The following is a 25352-nucleotide window of genomic DNA, read 5'->3' as shown; positions in this document are numbered from 1 at the left end:
CATCTGCTGCCAAATCCACTCCCAGATATCTAAAACACGTCACTTCCTCCAGTTTTTCTCCATTCAAATTTACCTCCCAGTTGACTTGTCCCTCAACCCTACTGTATCTAATAACCTTGCTCTTATTCACATTTACTCTCATATTTCTTCTTTCACACACTTCACCAAACTCAGTCACCAGCTTCTGCAGTTTCTCACACGAACAAGCCACCAGCGCTGTATCATCAGCGAACAACAACTGACTCACTTCCCAAGCTCTCTCATCCACAACAGACTTCATACTTGCCCCTCTCTCCAAAACTCTTCCATTCACCTCCCTAACAACCCCATCCATAAACAAATTAAACAACTGCGTTATCGAGGTAGCGCAATGAAAGAGACGAAATAATGGTACAACCCACCCACATACACATGTATATACATACACGTCCACACACGCAAATATACATACCTATACATCTCAACGTATACATACAAACACAGACATATACATATATACACATGTACATAATTCATACTATCTGCCTTTATTCATTCCCATCGCCACCCCGCCACACATGAAATAAAAACCCCCTCCCCCCTCATGTGTGCGAGGTAGTGCTAGGAAAAGACAAACAAAGGCCACATTCGTTCACACTCAGTCTCTAGCTGTCATGTAATAATGCACTGAAACCACAGCTCCCTTTCCACATCCAGGCCCCACAGAACTTTCCATGGTTTACCCCAGATGCTTCACATGCCCTGGTTCAATCCATTGACAGCACCTCGACCCCAGTATACCACATCGTTCTAAGTCACTCTATTCCTTGCATGCCTTTCACCCTCCTGCAAGTTCAGGCCCCGATCACTCAAAATCTTTTTCACTCCATCTTTCCACCTCCAATTTGGTCTCCCACTTCTCCTCGTTCCCTCCACCTCTGACACATATATCCTCTTGGTCAATCTTTCCTCATTCATTCTCTCCATGTGACCAAACCATTTCAAAACACCCTCTTCTGCTCTCTCAACCACACTCTTTTTATTACCACACATCTCTCTTACCCTATCATTACTTACTTGATCAAACCACCTCACACCACATATTGTCTTCAAACATCTCATTTCCAGCACATCCACTCTCCTCTGCACAACTCTATCCATAGCTCACGCCTCGCAACCATATAACATTGTTGGAACCACTATTCCTTCAAACATACCCATTTATGCTTTCTGAGAATGTTCTCGACTTCCACACATTCTTCAACACTCCCAGAATTTTCACCCCCTCCATCACTCTATGATTCACTTTCGCTTCCATGCTTCCATCCGCTGCCAAATCCACTCCCAGATATCTAAAACACTTCATTTCCTCCAGTTTTTCTCCATTCAAACATACATTCCAATTGACTTGACCTTCAACCCTAATGCACCTAATAACCTTGCTCTTATTCACATTTACTATCAGACTTCTTCTTTCACACACTTTACCAAACTCAGTCACCAGCTTCTGCAGTTTCTCACATGAATCAGCCACCAGCGCTGTATCATCAGCGAACAACAACTGACTCACTTCCCAAGCTCTCTAATCCACAACAGAATGCATACTTGCCCCTCTTTCCAAAAGTCTTGGTATCACCTCCCTACCAGCCCTATCCATAAACAAATTAAACAACCATGGAGACATCACACACCCCTGCCGCAAACCTACATTCACTGAGAACCAATCACTTTCCTCTTTTCTTTCTACACGTACACATGCCTTACATCCTCGATAAAAACTTTTCACTGCTTCTAACAACTTACCTTCCACAGAGCATCTTTATCAACTCTATCATATGCCTTCTCCAGATCCATAAATGCTACATACAAATCGATTTGCTTTTCTAAGTATTTCTCACATACATTCTTCAAAGCTTATTGATACAGTGGTTAAATTGATGAGAACTGCTATTGACGTTTGTGTAAATAAATTATACATTTCCTTTTTCCATAGCCAGAGGTTGAACCATTATGTGACAGTCATTTTTTCATTCATTTCAAGCTAGAAGTTTCAGTTTTCTAAATTGTTTCTTACATTTTTCATATGTATATATATGTATGTGTGTGTGTGTGTATATGTGCGTATGTATGTGTATGTGTGTGTATGTGTATATGTATATATATATGTATATTATCCCTGGGGATAGGGGTGAAAGAATATTTCCCACGTATTCCTCGCGTGTCGTAGAAAGCGACTAGAGGGGACGGGAGCAGGGGGCCAGAAATCCTCCCCTCCTTGTATTAACTTTCTAAAATGGGAAACAGAAGAAGGAGTCACGCGGGGAGTGCTCATCCTCCTCGAAGGCTCAGATTGGGGTGCCTAAATGTGTGTGGATGTAACCAAGATGTGAAAAAAGGAGAGATAGGTAGTATGTTTGAGGAAAGGAACCTGGATGTTTTGGCTCTGAGTGAAACGAAGCTCAAGGGTAAAGGGGAAGAGTGGTTTGGGAATGTCTGGGGAGTAAAGTCAGGGGTTAGTGAGAGGACAAGAGCAAGGGAAGGAGTAGCAATACTCCTGAAACAGGAGTTGTGGGAGTATGTGATAGAATGTAAGAAAGTAAATTCTCGATTAATATGGGTAAAACTGAAAGTTGATGGAGAGAGGTGGGTGATTATTGGTGCATATGCACCTGGGCATGAGAAGAAAGATCATGAGAGGCAAGTGTTTTGGGAGCAGCTGAATGAGTGTGTTAGTGGTATTGATGCACGAGACCGGGTTATAGTGATGGGTGATTTGAATGCAAAGATGAGTAATGTGGCAGTTGAGGGAATAATTGGTATACATAGGGTGTTCAGTGTTGTAAATGGAAATGGTGAAGAGCTTGTAGATTTATGTGCTGAAAAAGGACTGATGATTGGGAATACCTGGTTTAAAAAGCGAGATATACATAAGTATACTTATGTAAGTAGGAGAGATGGCCAGAGAGCGTTATTGGATTACGTGTTAATTGACAGGCGTGCGAAAGAGAGACTTTTGGATGTTAATGTGCTGAGAGGTGCAACTGGAGGGATGTCTGATCATTATCTTGTGGAGGCGAAGGTGAAGATTTGTATGGGTTTTCAGAAAAGAAGAGTGAATGTTGGAGTGAAGAGGGTGGCGAGAGTAAGTGAGCTTGGGAAGGAGACCTGTGTGAGGAAGTACCAGGAGAGACTGAGTACAGAATGGAAAAACGTGAGAACAATGGAAGTAAGGGGAGTGGGGGAGGAATGGGATGTATTTAGGGAATCAGTGATGGATTGCGCAAAAGATGCTTGTGGCATGAGAAGAGTGGGAGGTGGGTTGATTAGAAAGGGTAGTGAGTGGTCGGATGAAGAAGTAAGAGTATTAGTGAAAGAGAAGAGAGAGGCATTTGGACGATTTTTGCAGGGAAAAAATGCAATTGAGTGGGAGATGTATAAAAGAAAGAGACAGGTCAATAGAAAGGTGCAAGAGGTGAAAAAAAGGGCAAATGAGAGTTGGGGTGAGAGAGTATCATTAAATTTTAGGGAGAATAAAAAGATGTTCTGGAAGGAGGTAAATAAAGTGCGTAAGACAAGGGAGCAAATGGGAACTTCAGTGAAGGGCGCAAATGGGGAGGTGATAACAAGTAGTGGTGATGTGAGAAGGAGATGGAGTGAGTATTTTGAAGGTTTGTTGAATGTGTTTGATGATAGAGTGGCAGATATAGGGTGTTTTGGTCGAGGTGGTGTGCAAAGTGAGAGGGTTGGGGAAAATGATTTGGTAAACAGAGAAGAGGTAGTGAAAGCTTTGCGGAAGATGAAAGCCGGCAAGGTAGCAGGTTTGGATGGTATTGCAGTGGAATTTATTAAAAAAGGGGGTGACTGTATTGTTGACTGGTTGGTAAGGTTATTTAATGTATGTATGACTCATGGTGAGGTGCCTGAGGATTGGCAGAATGCGTGCATAGTGCCATTGTACAAAGGCAAAGGGGATAAGAGTGAGTGCTCAAATTACAGAGGTATAAGTTTGTTGAGTATTCCTGGTAAATTATATGGGAGGGTATTGATTGAGAGGGTGAAGGCATGTACAGAGCATCAGATTGGGGAAGAGCAGTGTGGTTTCAGAAGTGGTAGAGGATGTGTGGATCAGGTGTTTGCTTTGAAGAATGTATGTGAGAAATACTTAGAAAAGCAAATGGATTTGTATGTAGCATTTATGGATCTGGAGAAGGCATATGATAGAGTTGATAGAGATGCTCTGTGGAAGGTATTAAGAATATATGGTGTGGGAGGAAAGTTGTTAGAAGCAGTGAAAAGTTTTTATCGAGGATGTAAGGCATGTGTATGTGTAGGAAGAGAGGAGAGTGATTGGTTCTCGGTGAATGTAGGTTTGCGGCAGGGGTGTGTGATGTCTCCATGGTTGTTTAATTTGTTTATGGATGGGGTTGTTAGGGAGGTAAATGCAAGAGTTTTGGAAAGAGGGGCAAGTATGAAGTCTGTTGGGGATGAGAGAGCTTGGGAAGTGAGTCAGTTGTTGTTCGCTGATGATACAGCGCTGGTGGCTGATTCATGTGAGAAACTGCAGAAGCTGGTGACTGAGTTTGGTAAAGTGTGTGGAAGAAGAAAGTTAAGAGTAAATGTGAATAAGAGCAAGGTTATTAGGTACAGTAGGGTTGAGGGTCAAGTCAATTGGGAGGTGAGTTTGAATGGAGAAAAACTGGAGGAAGTGAAGTGTTTTAGATATCTGGGAGTGGATCTGGCAGCGGATGGAACCATGGAAGCGGAAGTGGATCATAGGGTGGGGGAGGGGGCGAAAATTCTGAGGGCCTTGAAGAATGTGTGGAAGTCGAGAACATTATCTCGGAAAGCAAAAATGGGTATGTTTGAAGGAATAGTGGTTCCAACAATGTTGTATGGTTGCGAGGTGTGGGCTATGGATAGAGTTGTGCGCAGGAGGATGGATGTGCTGGAAATGAGATGTTTGAGGACAATGTGTGGTGTGAGGTGGTTTGATCGAGTGAGTAATGTAAGGGTAAGAGAGATGTGTGGAAATAAAAAGAGTGTGGTTGAGAGAGCAGAAGAGGGTGTTTTGAAGTGGTTTGGGCACATGGAGAGGATGAGTGAGGAAAGATTGACCAAGAGGATATATGTGTCGGAGGTGGAGGGAACGAGGAGAAGAGGGAGACCAAATTGGAGGTGGAAAGATGGAGTGAAAAAGATTTTGTGTGATCGGGCTCTGAACATGCAGGAGGGTGAAAGGAGGGCAAGGAATAGAGTGAATTGGAACGATGTGGTATACCGGGGTTGACGTGCTGTCAGTGGATTGAATCAAGGCATGTGAAGCGTCTGGGGTAAACCATGGAAAGCTGTGTAGGTATGTATATTTGCGTGTGTGGACGTATGTACATACATGTGTATGGGGGGGGTTGGGCCATTTCTTTCGTCTGTTTCCTTGTGCTACCTCGCAAACGCGGGAGACAGCGACAAAGTATAATAAATATAAATAATTCTTCAAAGCAAACACCTGATCCACACATCCTCTACCACTTCTGAAACTACACTGCTCTTCCCGAATCTGATGTTCTGTACATGCCTTCACCCTCTCAATCAATACCCTCCCATATAATTTACCAGGAATACTCAACAAACTTATACCTCTGTAATTTGAGCACTCATTCTTATCCCCTTTGCCTTTGTACAATGGCACTATGCAAGCATTCCGCCAATCCTTATGCACCTCACCATGAGTCATACATACATTAAATAACGTTACCAACCAGTCAACAATACAGTCACCCCCTTTTTTAATAAATTCCACTGCAATACCATCAAAACCTGCTGCCTTGCCAGCTTTCATCTTCCGCAAAGCTTTTACTACCTCTTCTCTGGGAGTGGATTTGGCAGCGGATGGAACCATGGAAGCAGAAGTGAATCATAGGGTGGGGAAGGAGGCGAAAGTTCTAGGAGCGTTGAAGAATCTGTGGAAGTCGAGAATGTAATCTTGGAAAGCGAAAATGGGTATGTGTGAAGGAATAGTAGTTCCAATAATTATATGGTTGTGAGGCGTGGGCTATAGATAGAGTTATGCAGAGGAGGGTGGATGTGCTGGAAATGAGATGCTTGAAGACAATACGTGGTGTGAGGTGGTTTGATCGAGTAAGTAAAGAAAGGGTAAGAGAGATGTGTGGTAATACAAAGAGTGTGGTTGAGAGAGCAGAAGAGGGTGTTTTGAAATGGTTTGGTCACATGGAGAGAATGAGTGAGGAAAGATTAACAACGAGGATATATATGTCAGAGGTGGAGGGAACAAGAAGTGGGAGACCAAATTGGAGGTGGAAAGATGGAGTGAAAAAGATTTTGAGTGATCGGGGCCTGAACATGCAGGAGGATGAAAGGCGTGCAAGGAATAGAGTGAATATGGTTTACCAGGGTCGATGTGCTGTCAATGGATTGAACCAGGGCATGTGAAGCATCTGAGGTAAACCATGGAAAGTTCTGTGGGGCCTGGATGTGGAAAGGGAGCTGTGGTTTCAGTGCATTATACACTACAACTAGAGACTGAGTGTGAATGAATGTAGTCTTTGTTGTCTTTTCCTAGTGCCACATTGCCCACATTTGGGGGGATGGGGTTGGTATTTCATGTGTGGCAGGTTGGCGATGGGAATGAATAAGGGCAAACAGTATGATTTATGTACATGTGTATATATGTATATGTCTGTGTGTGTATATATATGTATACATTGAGATGTATAGGTATGTATATGTGCATGTGTGGATGTGTATGCATGTACATGTGTATATAGGCGAGTTGGGCCATTCTCTCGTCTGTTTCCTTGCGCTACCTCGCTAACGCGGGAGACAGCAACAAAGTATGATAAATAGAATAAAAAAAATATATACGAGTATGCGTGAGGGATGTCAAGAGTTAAAGGGCATTATTAAATTATGCAATGACTGACAAGTAGTTACCAACTACTGTAAGAAATAAGTGAATTAAGGTAGTCTTCACAACTAAGAACAAAGAAAGTATTTATAGTTAACTAGAACATATGTGCATGTGTGGATGTGTATGCATGTACATGTGTATATAGGCGAGTTGGGCCATTCTCTCGTCTGTTTCCTTGCGCTACCTCGCTAACGCGGGAGACAGCAACAAAGTATGATAAATAGAATAAAAAAAATATATACGAGTATGCGTGAGGGATGTCAAGAGTTAAAGGGCATTATTAAATTATGCAATGACTGACAAGTAGTTACCAACTACTGTAAGAAATAAGTGAATTAAGGTAGTCTTCACAACTAAGAACAAAGAAAGTATTTATAGTTAACTAAAACATAGGACTGGAAGTTAGTAAAACACATAGTGAATAGAGAAATAGGAAAAGGTAATTTATGAAAACAGTTTAGTTTGAAACCGTATATTGTTCAATGTAATGAACAGGTAAAATCAAGAAAGTTGTTTTACTTCTTCCACTCCATTAAATTATATTTTTGTGATCATTTTGTGTACAGAGCCTTCACTAAGCACATTACTGACAAATCCAAACTACATTCAAGGAAAATGTAAACCTAATGTAAGTTCAAGAAAAAATTTTCTTTTTGAGATACTTTGTCTTTTGGTCACAGGCATTTAACTTTTCCAGAGTGAACCACCTTACATACAACCATGGTGTCACCATTATCAACCATATGCCACACCTGCAGGGATTTATGCTCACTCACTTGGCCCTACTGTAATTGAAGGTGAGGAAGACATGCAGCACTCATTATATGTTTGTGTGAACTGTAGATAATGTTTATGCATTTTCTAAAACAAGAGAAATCATTTATAGCTCTGTATATATCTCTGTTAGAGAAAATTATAACTTAAATGAGGTTTATTAAGGTTTAATAAAGGATAATGCTTTTGAATAATTTGAGTGCATCAGATTGCAAGGTCATTCTGAGTAAGTATAATTTTGTCATCAAAAAATAAAGAGACTATTGTGAACTTTTTTTTTCAATACAATGTCAACTCAAAAAAAATGAGGTTTCCCTATCAGGCAGCAAAGTTTCTTGGTATTCATTATTTTCTATTTATTTATTTATTTTCCTTTGTCGCTGTCTCCCGCGTTAGCGAGGTATCGCAAGGAAACAGACGAAAGAATGGTCCAACCCGCCCACATACACATGTATATACATACATGTCCACACACGCACAATATACATACCTATACATCTCAATGTACACATATATATACACACACAGACACATACATATATACGCATGTACATAATTAATACTGTCTGCCTTTATTTGTTCCCATCGCCACCTCGCCACACATGGAATAACAACCCCCTCCCCCTCATGTGTGCGAGGTAGTGCTAGGAAAAACACCAAAGGCCCCATTCGTTCACACTCAGTCTCTAGCTGTCATGTAATAATGCACCGAAACATCAGCTCCCTTTCCACATCCAGGCCCCACACACTTTGCATGGTTTACCCCAGACGCTTCACATGCCCTGGTTCAATCCATTGACAGCACGTTGACCCCGGTACACCACATCGTTCCAATTCACTATATTCCCTGCACGCCTTTCACCCTCCTGCATGTTCAGGCCCCGATCACTCAAAATCTTTTTCACTCCATCTTTCCACCTCCAATTTGGTCTCCCACTTCCCCTCGTTCCCTCCACCTCTGACACACATATCCTCTTGGTCAATCTTTCCCCACTCATTCTCTCCATGTGACCAAACCATTTCAAAACACCCTCTTCTGCTCTCTCAACGACACTCTTTTTATTTCCACACATCTCTCTCACCCTTACATTACTTACTCGATCAAACCACCTCACACCACATATTGTCCTCAAGCATCTCATTTCCAGCACATCCACCCTCCTGCGCACAACTCTATCCATAGCCCACGCCTCGCAACCATACAACATTGTTGGAACCACTATTCCTTCAAACATACCCATTTTTGCTTTCCGAGATAATGTTCTCGACTTCCAAACATTCTTCAAGGCCCCCAGAATTTTCGCCCCCTCCCCCACCCTATGAGTCACTTCCGCTTCCATGGTTCCATCCGCTGCCAGATCCACTCCCAGATATCTAAAACACTTCACTTCCTCCAGCTTTTCTCCATTCAAACTTACCTCCCAATTTACTTGACCCTCAACCCTACTGTACCTAATAACCTTGCTCTTATTCACATTTACTCTTAACTTTCTTCTTTCACACACTTTACCAAACTCAGTCACCAGCTTCTGCAGTTTCTTACATGAATTAGCCACCAGCGCTGTATCATCAGTGAACAACAACTGACTCACTTCCCAAGCTCTCTCATCCACAACAGACTGCATACTTGCCCCTCTTTCCAAAACACTTGCATTCACCTCCCTAACAACCCCATCCATAAACAAATTAAACAACCATGGAGACATCACACACCCCTGCCACAAACCTACATTCACTGAGAACCAATCGCTTTCCTCTCTTCCTACACGTACACATGCCTTACATCCTCGATACAAACTTTTCACTGCTTCTAACAACTTGCCTCCCACACCATATATTCTTAATACCTTCCACAGAGCATCTCTATCAACTCTATCATATGCCTTCTCCAGATCCATAAATGCTACATACAAATCCATTTGTTTTTCTATGTATTTCTCGCATACATTCTTCAAAGCAAACACCTGATCCACACATCCTCTACCACTTCTGAAACCACACTGCTCTTCCCCAATCTGATGCTCTGTACATGCCTTCACCCTCTCAATCAATACCCTCCCATATAATTTACCAGGAATACTCAACAAACTTATACCTCTGTAATTTGAGCACTCACTCTTATCCCCTTTGCCTTTGTACAATGGCACCATGCAAGCATTCCGCCAATCCTCAGGCACCTCACCATGAGTCATACATACGTTAAATAACCTTACCAACCAGTCAACAATACAGTCACCCCCTTTTTTAATAAATTCCACTGCAATGCCATCCAAACCTGCTGCTTTGCCGGCTTTCATCTTCCGTAAAGCTTTTACTACATCTTCTCTCTTTACCAAATCATTTTCCCTAACCCTCTCACTTTGCACACCACCTCGAACAAAACACCCTATATCTGCCACTCTATCATCAAACACATTCAACAAACCTTCAAAATACTCACTCCATCTTCTCACATCACCACTACTTGTTATCATTTCCCCATTAGCCCCCTTCACTGAAGTTCCCATTTGCTCCCTTGTCTTACGCACTTTATTTACCTCCTTCCAAAACATCTTTTTATTCTCCCGGAAATTTAATGATACTCTCTCACCCCAACTCACATTTGCCCTCTTTTTCACCTCTTGCACCTTTCTCTTGACCTCCTGCCTCTTTCTTGGTATTCATGTCATAATGAAAAATTAGGTTTTTATCATGAAAATGCTAAAAGTTATTTTTAAAAAATTTACAATAAATGCCCAGCTCTCTTACCAAGGGGCCGAAGGTAATTTAGGTGTATAGTTATTATTTATTTATTTTGCTTTGTCGCTGTCTCCCGCGTTTGCGAGGCAGCGCAAGGAAACAGACAAAAGAAATGGCCCAACCCACCCCCATACACAATGTATACACACACACACGTCCAAACACGCAAATATACATACCTGTACATTTCAATGTACACATATATATATACACACACAGACACATACATATATACCAATGCACACAATTCACACTGTCTGCCTTTATTCATTCCCATTGCCACCTCGCCACACATGGAATGCCATCCCCCTCCCCCCTCATGTGTGCGAGGTAGCACTAGGAAAAGACAACAAAGGCCCCATTCGTTCACACTCAGTCTCTAGCTGTCATGCAATAATGCCCGAAACCACAGCTCCCTTTCCACATCCAGGCCCCACACAACTTTCCATGGTTTACCCCAGACGCTTCACATGCCCTGATTCAATCCACTGACAGCACGTCAACCCCGGTATACCACATCGATCCAATTCACTCTATTCCTTGCCCTCCTTTCACCCTCCTGCATGTTCAGGCCCCGATCACACAAAATCTTTTTCACTCCATCTTTCCACCTCCAATTTGGTCTCCCACTTCTCCTCGTTACCTCCACCTCGGACACATATATCCTCTTGGTCAATCTTTCCTCACTCATTCTCTCCATGTGCCCAAAACATTTCAAAACACCCTCTTCTGCTCTCTCAACCATGCTCTTTTTATTTCCACACATCTCTCTTACCCTTACATTACTTACTCGATCAAACCACCTCACACCACACATTGTCCTCAAACATCTCATTTCCAGCACATCCACCCTCCTGCGCACAACTCTATCCATAGCCCACGCCTCGCAACCATACAACATTGTTGGAACCACTATTCCTTCAAACATACCCATTTTTGCTTTCCGAGATAATGTTCTCGACTTCCACACATTCTTCAAGGCTCCCAGGATTTTCGCCCCCTCCCCCACCCTATGATTCACTTCCGCTTCCATGGTTCCATCCGCTGCCATATCCACTCCCAGATATCTAAGACACTTTACTTCCTCCAGTTTTTCTCCATTCAAACTTACCTCCCAATTGACTTGACCCTCAACCCTACTGTACCTAATAACCTTGCTCTTATTCACATTTACTCTTAACCTTCTTCTTTCACACACTTTACCAAACTCAGTCACCAGCTTCTGCAGTTTCTCACATGAATCAGCCACCAGCGCTGTATCATCAGCGAACAACAACTGACTCACTTCCCAAGCTCTCTCATCCCCAACAGACTTCATACTTGCCCCTCTTTCCAAAACTCTTGCATTCACCTCCCTAACAACCCCATCCATAAACAAATTAAACAGCCATGGAGACATCACACACCCCTGCCGCAAACCTACATTCACTGAGAACCAATCACTTTCCTCTCCTCCTACACGTACACATGCCTTACATCCTCGATAAAAACTTTTCACTGCTTCTAACAACTTGCCTCCCACACCATATATTCTTAATACCTTCCTCAGAGCATCTCTATCAACTCTATCATATGCCTTCTCCAGATCCATAAATGCTACATACAAATCCATTTGCTTTTCTAAGTATTTCTCACATACATTCTTCAAAGCAAACACCTGATCCACACATCCTCTACCACTTCTGAAACCGCACTGCTCTTCCCCAATCTGATGCTCTGTACATGCCTTCACCCTCTCAATCAATACCCTCCCATATAATTTACCAGGAATACTCAACAAACTTATACCTCTGTAATTTGAGCACTCACTCTTATCCCCTTTGCCTTTGTACAATGGCACTATGCATGCATTCTGCCAATCCTCAGGCACCTCACCATGATTCATACATACTTTAAATAACCTTACCAACCAGTCAACAATACAGTCACCCCCATTTTTAATAGATTCCACTGCAATACCATCCAAACCTGCTGCCTTGCCGGCTTTCATCATCCGCAAAGCTTTTACTACCTCTTCTCTGTTTACCAAATCATTTTCCCTAACCTCTCAACTTGCACACCACCTCGACCAAAACACCCTATATCTGCCAATCTATCATCAAACACATTCAACAAACCTTCAAAATACTCACTCCATATCTCCTTCTCACATCACCACTACTTGTTATCACCTCCCCATTAGCGCCCTTCACTGAAGTTCCCATTTGCTCCCTTGTCTTACGCACTTTATTTACCTCCTTCCAGAACATCTTCTTATTCTCCCAAAAATTTAATGATACTCTCTCACCCCAACTCTCATTTGCCCTCTTTTTCACCTCTTGCACCTTTCTCTTGACCTCCTGTCTCTTTCTTTTATACATCTCCCACTCAATTGCATTTTTTCCCTGCAAAAATTGTCCAAATGCCTCTCTCTTCTCTTTCACTAATAATCTTACTTCTTCATCCCACCACTCACTACCCTTTCTAATCAACCCACCTCCCACTCTTCTCATGCCACAAGCATCTTTTGCGCAATCCATCACTGATTCCCTAAATACATCCCATTCCTCCCCTACTCCCCTTACTTCCATTGTTCTCACCTTTTTCCATTCTGTACTCAGTCTCTCCTGGTACTTCCTCACGCAAGTCTCCTTCCCAAGCTCACTTACTCTCACCACCCTCTTCACCCCAATATTCACTCTTCTTTTCTGAAAACCCATACAAATCTTCACCCTAGCCTCCACAAGATAATGATCAGACATCCCTCCAGTTGCACCTCTCAGCACATTAACATCCAAAAGTCTCTCTTTCGCGTGCCTGTCAATCAACACGTAATCCAATAACGCTCTCTGGCCATCTCTCCTACTTACATACATATACTTATGTATATCTCACTTTTTAAACCAGGTATTCCCAATCACCAGTCCTTTTTCAGCACATAAATCTACAAGCTCTTCACCATTTCTATTTACAACACTGAACACCCCATGTATACCAATTATTCCCTCAACTGCAACATTACTCACCTTTGCATTCAAATCACCCATCACTATAACCCAGTCTTGTGCATCAAAACCACTAACACACTCATTCAGCTGCTCCCAAAACACTTGCCTCTCATGATCTTTCTTCTCATGCCCAGGTGCATATGCACCAATAATCACCCATCTCTCTCCATCAACTTTCAGTTTTACCCATATTAATCGAGAATTTACTTTCTTACATTCTATCACATACTCCCACAACTCATGTTTCAGGAGTAGTGCTACTCCTTCCCTTGCTCTTGTCCTCTCACTAACCCCTGACTTTACTCCCAAGACATTCCCAAACCACTCTTCCCCTTTACCCTTGAGCTTCGTTTCACTCAGAGCCAAAACATCCAGGTTCCTTTCCTCAAACATACTACCTATCTCTCCTTTTTTCACATCTTGGTTACATCCACACACATTTAGACACCCCAGTCTGAGCCTTCGAGGAGGATGAGCACTCCCCGCGTGACTCCTTCTTTTGTTTCCCATTTTAGAAAGTTAAAAAATACAAGGAGGGGAGGATTTCTGGCCCCCCGCTCCTGTCCCTTCTAGCCGCCTCCTACGACACGTGAGGAATGCATAGGAAGTATTCTTTCACCCCAATCCCCAGGGATAATATATATATATATATATATATATATATATATATATATATATATATATATATATATATATATATATTTTTATTTTTATTTTTTTTTTTTTATACTTTGTCGCTGTCTCCCGCGTTTGCGAGGTAGCGCAAGGAAACAGACGAAAGAAATGGCCCAACCCCCCCCATACACATGTACATACACACGTCCACACACGCAAATATACATACCTACACAGCTTTCCATGGTTTACCCCGGACGCTTCACATGCCCCGATTCAATCCACTGACAGCACGTCAACCCCTGTATACCACATCGCTCCAATTCACTCTATTCCTTGCCCTCCTTTCACCCTCCTGCATGTTCAGGCCCCGATCACACAAAATCCTTTTCACTCCATCTTTCCACCTCCAATTTGGTCTCCCTCTTCTCCTCGTTCCCTCCACCTCCGACACATATATCCTCTTGGTCAATCTTTCCTCACTCATTCTCTCCATGTGCCCAAACCATTTCAAAACACCCTCTTCTGCTCTCTCAACCACGCTCTTTTTATTTCCACACATCTCTCTTACCTTTACGTTACTTACTCGATCAAACCACCTCACACCACACATTGTCCTCAAACATCTCATTTCCAGCACATCCATCCTCCTGCGCACAACTCTATCCATAGCCCACGCCTCGCAACCATACAACATTGTTGGAACCACTATTCCTTCAAACATACCCATTTTTGCTTTCCGGGATAATGTTCTCGACTTCCACACATTCTTCAAGGCTCCCAAAATTTTCGCCCCCTCCCCCACCCTATGATCCACTTCCGCTTCCATGGTTCCATCCGCTGACAGATCCACTCCCAGATATCTAAAACACTTCACTTCCTCCAGTTTTTCTCCATTCAAACTCACCTCCCAATTGACTTGACCCTCAACCCTACTGTACCTAATAACCTTGCTCTTATTCACATTTACTCTTAACTTTCTTCTTCCACACACTTTACCAAACTCCGTCACCAGCTTCTGCAGTTTCTCACATGAATCCGCCACCAGCGCTGTATCATCAGCGAACAACAACTGACTCACTTCCAAAGCTCTCTCATCCCCAACAGACTTCATACTTGCCCCTTTTTCCAAGACTCTTGCATTTACCTCCCTAACAACCCCATCCATAAACATATTAAACAACCATAGAGACATCACACACCCCTGCCGCAAACCTACATTCACTGAGAACCAATCACTTTCCTCTCTTCCTACACGTACACATGCCTTACATCCTCGATAAAAACTTTTCACTGCTTCTAACAACTTGCCTCCCACACCATATATTCTTAATACCTTCCACAGAGCATCTCTATCAACTCTATCATATGCCTTCTCCAGATCCATAAATGCTACATACAAATCCATTTGCTTTTCTAAGTATTTCTCACATACATTCTTCAAAGCAAACACCTGATCCACACATCCTCTACCACTTCTGAAACCACACTGCTCTTCCCCAATCTGATGCTCTGTACATGCCTTCACCCTCTCAATCAATACCCTCCCATATAATTTACCAGGAATACTCAACAAACTTATACCTCTGTAATTTGGGCACTCACTCTTATCCCCTTTGCCTTTGTACAATGGCACTATGCACGCATTCCGCCAATCCTCAGGCACCTCACCATGAGTCATACATACATTAAATAACCTTACCAACCAGTCAACAATATAGTCACCCCCTTTTTTAATAAATTCCACTGCAATACCATCCAAACCTGCTGCCTTGCCGGCTTTCATCTTCCGCAAAGCTTTTACTACCTCTTCTCTGTTTACCAAATCATTTTCCCTAACCCTCTTACTTTGCACACCACCTCGACCCAAACACCCTATATCTGCCACTCTGTCATCAGACACATTCAACAAACCTTCAAAATACTCATTCCATCTCCTTCTCACATCACCACTACTTGTTATCACCTCCCCATTTACGCCCTTCACTGAAGTTCCCATTTGCTCCCTTGTCTTACGCACCCTATTTACCTCCTTCCAGAACATCTTTTTATTCTCCCTAAAATTTACTGATAGTCTCTCACCCCAACTCTCATTTGCCCTTTTTTTCACCTCTTGCACCTTTCTCTTGACCTCCTGTCTCTTTCTTTTATACTTCTCCCACTCAATTGCATTTTTTCCCTGCAAAAATCATCCAAATGCCTCTCTCTTCTCTTTCACTAATACTCTTACTTCTTCATCCCACCACTCACTACCCTTTCTAAACAGCCCACCTCCCACTCTTCTCATGCCACAAGCATCTTTTGCGCAATCCATCACTGATTCCCTAAATACATCCCATTCCTCCCCCACTCCCCTTACTTCCATTGTTCTCACCTTTTTCCATTCTGTACACAGTCTCTCCTGATACTTCTTCACACAGGTCTCCTTCCCAAGCTCACTTACTCTCACCACCTTCTTCACCCCAACATTCACTCTTCTTTTCTGTAAACCCATACTAATCTTCACCTTAGCCTCCACAAGATAATGATCAGACATCCCTCCAGTTGCACCTCTCAGCACATTGACATCCAAAAGTCTCTCTTTCGCAAGCCTGTCAATTAACACGTAATCCAATAACGCTCTCTGGCCATCTCTCCTACTTACATAAGTATACTTATGTATATCTCGCTTTTTAAACCAGGTATTCCCAATCATCAGTCCTTTTTCAGCACATAAATCTACAAGCTCTTCACCATTTCCATTTACAACACTGAACACCCCATGCATACCAATTATTCCCTCAACTGCCACATTACTCACCTTTGCATTCAAATCACCCATCACTATAACCCGGTCTCGTGCATCAAAACCGCTAACACACTCATTTAGCTGTTCCCAAAACACTTGCCTCTCATGATCTTTCTTCTCATGCCCAGGTGCATATGCACCAATAATCACCCACCTCTCTCCATCAACTTTCAATTTTACCCATATTAATCGAGAATTTACTTTCTTACATTCTATCACATACTCCCACAACTCCTGTTTCAGGAGTATTGCTACTCCTTCCCTTGCTCTTGTCCTCTCACTAACTACATACATATGCACACATACACACATACGTATATATACATATGAAAAATGTACGAAATAATTTAGAAAACTGAAACTTCTAGCTTGAAATGAAATGAAAAATGAATGTCACATAATGGTTCAACCTCTGGCTATGGAAAAGGGAAATGTATAATTTATTTACACAAACGTCAATAGTAGTTTTCATCAATTTAACCACTGTATCATACTGCCTGGTCCACTTCTCTTATCATGAAACAGGAATATTGGCTTATGATGTTTCTCAATTGTATAGTCATATCATAATAAATAATTCTTGTCAATGTAATCCACAACAGTAGCAATCTTTCTGCATTCCAATTTAATTAAGATTTATCTGAAAAGGTGAATTAGTTAGGCTGAGACAGGTTAGTTTAGATTTGGTTAGATTTACTGTGCCATGTCACTAGATAAAAAAAAAGTTAATTGAAATCAATTTCTACTTGTGTTTAAAATTCGTTAACTGTGTAATACAAACATAATCTTGTATGAGCCATTTTCATTTTCATGATTCATTTTCTGCAAAATATACAGCTGAAAGAATCAGCTGGTGTGTCCCTTATAACATTGTTGGAACCACTATTCCTTCAAACATACCCATTTTTGCTCTCTCAGATGACGTTCTCACCTTCCACACATTCTTCAATGCTGTCAGAACCTTCACTCCTTCCCCCACCCTGTGACTCACTTCTGCTTTCATGGTTCCATCCACAGCTAAATCTCCTCCCAGATATCTAAAACATATAAATTTTATTTATTTATTATACTTTGTCGCTGTCTCCCACATTAGCGAGGTAGGGCAAGGAAACAGACAAAAGAATGGCTCAACCCACCAACATACACATGTATATACAAAAGTGCTCACACACACACATATACATACCTACACATTTCAACATATACATACACAGGCATATACATATCTACACATGTACATATTGATACATGCTGCCTTCATCCATTCCCGCCGTCACCCTGCTGCACATACATGAAATGGCACCCCCCTCCCCCTGCATGTGTGTGAGGTAGAGCTAGGAAAACACAACAAAGGCCACATTCATTCACACTCAGTCTCTAGCTGTCATGTGTAATGCACCAAAACCACAGCTCCCTTTCCACATCCAGGCCCCACAACACTTTATATGGTTTACCCCAGACGCTTCACATGCCCTGGTTCATTCCATTGACAGCACATCGACCCCTGTACCACATCGTTCCAATTCACTCTATTCCTTGCATGCCTTTCAAACTCCTGTATATTCAGGCCCCGATTGCTCAAAATCTTTTTCACTCCATCCTTCCACCTCCAATTTGGTCTCCCACTTCTCCTCGTTCCCTCCACCTCTTTGTCAATCTTTCCTCACTCATTCTTTCCATGTGACCAAACCATTTCAATACACCCTCTTCTGCTCTCTCACCCACACTTGTTATTACCACACATCTCTCTTACCCTTTCATTAATTACTTGATCAAACCACCTCACACCACATATTGTCCTCAAACATCTTATTTCCAACACATCCACCCTCCTTCACACAACCCTATCTATAGCTAAAGCCTCGCGACCATATAACATTGTTGGAACCACTATTCCTTCAAACATACCCATTTTTGCTTGAGGCAGTGAAAAGTTTTTATCAAGGATGTGTACAAGAAGGAAGAAAGGAAAGTGACTGGTTCCCAGTGAATGTCAGTTTGCAGCAGGGGTGCATGGTGTCTCCATGGTTGTTTAATCTATGAATGGGATTGTCAGGGAGGTGAATGCAAGAGTTTTGGAGAGAGGGGCAAGTATGGAGTCTGTTATGGATGGGAGGGCTTGGGAAGCATGTCAGTTGTTGTTCACTAATGATACAGCGCTGGTGGCTGATTCGGGTGAGAAATTGCAGAAGTTGGTGACTGAGTTTGGTAAAGTGTGTGAAAGAAGAAAGTTGAAAGTAAATGTGAATAAGAGCAAGGTTATTAGGTTCAGTAGGGTTGAGGGACAAGTCAGTTGGGAGGTAAGTTTGAATGGAGAAAAACTGGAAGTGAAGCATTTTAGACGTCTGGGAGTGGATTTGGCAGCAGATGGAACCATGGATGCAGAAGTGAGTCACAGGGCAGGGGAGTGGGCGAAAGTTCTGGGAGCGTTGAAGAATGTGTGGAAGGCAAGAACATTATTTTGGAAAGCAAAAATGGGTATGTTTGAAGGAATAGTGGTTCCAACAATGTTATGTGGTTGCAAGGCATGGGCTATAGATAAGGTTTTGCGGAGGAGGATGGATGTGTTGGAAATGAGATGTTTGAGGACTATATATATGGTGTGAGGTTGTTTAATCGAGTAGATCATAGATAATGAAAGGGTAAGAGAGATGTGTGGTAATAAAAAGAGTGTGGTTGAGAGCAGAAAAGGATGTATTGAAATGGTTTGGTCAAATGGAGAGAATGAGTAGAAGTGGGAGACCAAATTGGAGGTATATACATACGTCCACACACGCAAATATAAATACCTACACAGCTTTCTATGGTTTACCCCAGACGCTTCACATGCCCTGATTCAATCCACTGACAGCATGTCAACCCCGGTATACCACATCGATCCAATTCACTCTATTCCTTGCCCTCCTTTCACCCTCCTGCATGTTCAGGCCCCGATCACACAAAATCTTTTTCACTCCATCTTTCCACCTCCAATTTGGTCTCCCACTTCTCCTCGTTCCCTCCACCTCGACACATATATCCTCTTGGTCAATCTTTCCTCACTCATTCTCTCCATGTGTCCAAACCATTTCAAAACACCCTCTTCTGCTCTCTCAACCACGCTCTTTTTATTTCCACACATCTCTCTTACCCTTACGTTACTTACTCGATCAAACCACCTCACACCACACATTGTCCTCAAACATCTCATTTCCAGCACATCCATCCTCCTGCGAACAACTCTATCCATAGCCCACGCCTCGCAACCATACAACATTGTTGGAACCACTATTCCTTCAAACATACCCATTTTTGCTTTCCAAGATAATGTTCTCGACTTCCACACATTCTTCAAGGCTCCCAGGATTTTCGCCCTCTCCCCCACCCTATGATCCACTTCCGCTTCCATGGTTCCATCCGCTGCCAGATCCACTCCCAGATATCTAAAACACTTTACTTCCTCCAGTTTTGTTCCATTCAAACTTACCTCCCAATTGACTTGACCCTCAACCCTACTGTACCTAATAACCTTGCTCTTATTCACATTTACTCTTAACTTTCTTCTTTCACACACTTTACCAAACTGTCACCAGCTTCTGCAGTTTCTCACATGAATCAGCCACCAGCGCTGTATCATCAGCGAACAACAACTGACTCACTTCCCAAGCTCTCTCATCCCCAACAGACTTCATACTTGCCCCTCTTTCCAAAACTCTTGCATTCACCTCCCTAACAACCCCATCCATAAACAAATTAAACAACCATGGAGACATCACACACCCCTGCCGCAAACCTACATTCACTGAGAACCAGTCACTTTCCTCTCTTTCTACACGTACACATGCCTTACATCCTCGATAAAAACTTTTCACTGCTTCTAACAACTTGCCTCCCACACCATATATTCTTAATACCTTCCACAGAGCATCTCTATCAACTCTATCATATGCCTTCTCCAGATCCATAAATGCTACATACAAATCCATTTGCTTTTCTAAGTATTTCTAAGTATATATATATATATATATATATATATATATATATATATATATTTCATATTTTATCATACCTTGACGCTGTCTCTCGCATTAGCTAGGTAGTGCAAGGAAACAGATGAAAGAATGGCCCAACCCACCCACATACACATGTATATACATACATGTCCACACATGCACATATACATACCTATACATCTCAACGTATACATATATATACAAACACAGACATATACATATATACACATGTACATAATTCATACTGTCTACCCTTATTCACTCCCATCGCCACCCCACCACACATGAAATAACAACCCCCTCCCTCCACATGTGTGTGAGGTAGCGCTAGGAAAAGACAACAAAGGCCACATTCGTTCACACTCAGTCTCTAGCTCTCATGTATAATGCACCGAAACCACAGCTCCCTTTTCACATCCAGGCCCCACAAAACTTTCCATGGTTTACCTCAGATGCTTCACATGCCCTGGTTCAATCCATTGACAGCACGTGAACCCCGGTATACCACATCATTCCAATTCACTCTATTCCTTGCATGCCTTTCACCCTCCTGGATGTTCAGGCCCCGATCAATCAAAATATTTTTCACTCCATCTTTCCACTTCCAATTTGGCCTCCCACTTCTCGTTCCCTCCACCTCAGACACATATATCCTCTTTGTCAATCCTTCCTCACTCATTCTTTCCATGTGACGAAACCATTTCAAAATACCCTCTTCTGCTCTCTCAACCACACTCTTTTTATTACCACACATCTCACACCACATATTGTCCTCAAACATCTCATATCCAGTACATCCACCCTCCTCCGCACAACTCTGTCTATAGCCCACGCCTTGCAACCATATAACATTGTTGGAACCACTATTCCTTCAAACATACCCATTTTTGCTTTCCAAGATAACATTCTCGATTTCCACACATTCTTCAACGCTCCCAGAACTTTTGTCCCCTCCCCCACCCTATGATTCATTTCAGATATCTAAAACACTTCACTTCCTCCAGTTTTCTCCATTCAAACTTACCTCCCAATAGATTTGTCCCTCAACACTACCATACCTAATTTACTCTCAGCTTTCTTCTTTCACACACTTTACCAAACTCAGTCATCAGCTTCTGCAGTTTCTCACATGAATCAACCATCAGTGCTGTATCATCAGCGAACAACAACTGACTCATTTCCCAAGCTCTCTCATCCCCAACAGACAGCATACTTGCCCCTCTTTCCAAAACTCTTGCATTCACCTCCCTAACAACCCCATCCATAAACAAATCAAACAACCATGCAGACATCACGCAACCCTGCCGCAAATCAACATTCACTGAGAACCAATCACTTTCCTCTCTTCCTACTTGTACACATGCCTTACATCCTCGATAAAAACTATTCACTGCTTCTAACAACTTGCCTCCTACACCATATATTCTCAATACCTTCCACAGAGTATCTCTCTCAACTCTATCATATGCCTTCTCCAGATTCATAAATGCTACATACAAATCCATTTGCTTTTCTAAGTATTTCTCACATACATTCTTCAAAGCAAACACCTGATCCACACATCTTCTACCACTTCTGAAACCAGACTGCTCTTCCCCAATCTGATGCTCTGTACATGCCTTCACCCTCTCAATCAATATCATCCCATATAATTTCACAAGAATACTCAACAAACTTATACCTCTGTAATCTGAGCATTCACGTTTATCCCCTTTGCCTTTTTACAATGGCACTGTGCAAGCATTCCGCAAATCCTTAGGCACCTCACCATGAGTCATACATATATTAAATAACCTCACCAACCAATCAACAATAGAGTCATCGCCTTTTTTAATAAATTGCACTGCAATACCATCCAAACCCGCTGCCTTGCAGGCTTTCATCTTCCCCAAAGATTTTACTACCTCTTCTTTGTTTACCAAGTTATCCTCCTTAACCCTCTCACTTTGCACACCACCTCAACCAAAACACCCTATATCTGCCACTCTATCATCAAACACATTCAACAAACCTTCAAAATACTCACTCCATCTCCTCACATCACCACTACTTGTTATCACCTCCCCATTAGCCCCCTTCACTGATGTTCACATTTCTTCCCTTGTCTTATGCGCTTTATTTATCTCCTTCCAAAATATCTTTTTATTCCCCCTAAAATTTAATGATACTCTCACCCCAACTCTCATTTGCCCTCTTTTTCACCTCTTGCACCTTTTTCTTGGCCTCGTGCCTCTTTCTTTTATACATCTCCCAGTCATTTGCATTATTTCCCTGCAAAAATCATCTTAATGCTTCTCTCTTCTCTTTCACTAACAATCTTACTTCTTCATCCAACCACTCACTACCCTCTCTAATCTGCCCACCTCCCACGCTTCTCATGTCACAAGCATCTTTTGCACAAGCCATCACTGCCTCCCTAAATACATCCCATTCCTCCCCCACTCCCCTTACACCCTTTGTTCTCACCTTTTTCCATTCTGTACTCAGTTTCTCTGGGTACTTCCTCACATAAGTCTCCTTTCCAAACTCACTTACTCTCTTTCTCTCACCACAACATTCTTCTTTTCTGAAAACCTCTACAAATTTTCACCTTCGCCTCCACAAGATAATGATTATATATCCCTCCAGTCGCACCTCTCAGCACATAAATATCCAAAAATCTCTCTTTTGCACGCCTATCAATTAAAACATAATTCAGTAACACCCTCTGGCCATGTCTCCTATTTACATACATATACTTAAGTATATCTCTCTTTTTAAACCAGGTATTCCCAATCACCAGTCCTTTTTCAGTACATAAATCTACAAGCTCTTCACCATTTCATTTACAACACTGAACACCCCATGTACACCAATTATTCCCTCAACTGCCACATTACTCACCTTTGCATTCAAATCACCTATCACTATAACCCAGTCTCGTGCATCAAAACTACTAATACACTCACTCAGCTGCTCCCAAAACACTTGCCTCTCATGATCTTTCTTTTCATGCCCTGGTGCATATGCACCAATAATCATCCATCTCTCTCCATCCACTTTCAGATTTACCCATATCAATCTAGAGTTTACTTTCTTACACTCAATCACATACTCCCACCACTCCTGTTTCAGTAGTGCTATTCCTTCCCTTGCTCTCGTCCTCTCACTAACCCCTGACTTTACTCCGAAGACATTCCCAAACCACTCTTCCCCTTTACCCTTGAGCTTCGTTTCCCTTAGAGCCAAAACATCCAGGTTCCTTTCCGCAAACATACTATCTATCTCTCCTTTTTTCTCCTCTTGGTTACATTCACACACATTATACACCCGAATCTGAGCCTTCGAGGAGGATGAATACTCCACGTGTGACTCATTCTTCTGTTTCCCTTTTAGAAAGTTAGAATACAAGGAGGGGAGGGTTTCTAGCCCCTAGTGTCCGTCCCCTTTAGTCGCCTTCTACGACACGTGAGGAATGCGTGGGAAGTATTCTTTCTCCCCTATCCCCAGGGATATGTACACATTCATACTTGCTTGCTTTCATCCATTTCTGTCGCTACCCCTCCCCATAGGAAACAGCATTGTTACCGTCCGCTTAAGTGAAGTAGTGTCACAATAGCAGACATAAAGGCCACATTTTCTTGCATTCACTCTCTAGCTGTCATGTGTAATGCACCAATACCACAGCTCCCTATCCACATCCAGGTTTAGTAAACAGAGAAGAGGTAGTGAAAGCTTTGCGGATGATGAAAGCCAGCATGGCGGCAGGTTTGGATGGTATTGCAGTGGAATTTATTAAAAAAAAAAAGGGGGTTGACTGTGTCGTTGACTGGTTGGTAAGGATATTCAATGTATGTAAGGTTCATGGTGAAGTGCCTGAGGATTGGTGGAATGCATGCATAGTGGCACTGTACAAAGACAAAGGGGATAAAGGTGAGTGTTCAAATTAGAGAGATATAAGTTTGTTGAGTAATGCTGGGAAATTATATGGGAGGGTATTGATTGAGAGGGTAAAGGCATGTACAGAGCACCAGAGTGGGGAAGAGCAGTGTGGTTTCAGAAGTGGTAGGGGATGTGTGGATCAGGTGTTTGCCTTGAAGAATGTATGCAAGAAATACTTAGAAAAACAGATGGATTTATATGTAGCATTTATAGATCTGGGAAAGGCATATGATTAGAGTTGATAGAGATGCTCTGTAAAAGGTATTAAGATTATATGGCGTGGGAGGTAAGTTGCTAGAAGCAGTGAAAAGTTTTTATCAAGGAGGTAAAGCATATGTACAAGTAGGAAGAGACGAAAGTGATTGGTTCTCAGTGAATGTTGGTTTGCGGCAGGGGTCCGTGATGTCTCCATGGTTGTTTAAGTTCTTTATGGATGGGGTTGTTAGGGAGGTGAATGCAAGAGTTTTGGAGAAAGGGGCAAGTATGCAGTCTGTTGTGGATGAGAGGGCTTGGGAAGTGAGTCAGTTGCTGCTCGCTGATCATACAGCACTGGTGGCCAATTCAGGTGAGAAAATGCAAAAGTTAGTGACTGAGTTCAGTGCATGAAAGAAGAAAGCTGGGAGTAAATGTGA

At 42.3% G+C, this 25352-nt stretch overlaps 1 protein-coding gene across 7 annotated transcripts in view; it reads left to right on the top strand.

Moving 5' to 3' along the window:
* The window catches only part of LOC139759050 (uncharacterized), a 176247-nt gene that overhangs the window by 105419 nt on the left and 45476 nt on the right, over window positions 1–25352 (top strand). For all 7 annotated transcript variants that reach the window (XM_071680961.1, XM_071680960.1, XM_071680962.1 and 4 more), the window contains one exon: window positions 7602–7701. In XM_071680961.1, coding sequence (XP_071537062.1) covers window positions 7602–7701 — 100 coding nt within the window. The remainder of the gene's footprint in view (window positions 1–7601; window positions 7702–25352) is intronic.

This window comes from Panulirus ornatus, chromosome 32, assembly GCF_036320965.1.
Source record: "Panulirus ornatus isolate Po-2019 chromosome 32, ASM3632096v1, whole genome shotgun sequence".
Lineage (NCBI taxonomy): Eukaryota > Metazoa > Arthropoda > Malacostraca > Decapoda > Palinuridae > Panulirus > Panulirus ornatus.
The sequence above is the reverse complement of the archived record's forward strand: the minus strand, read 5'-3'. Positions and strand labels throughout refer to the sequence as shown.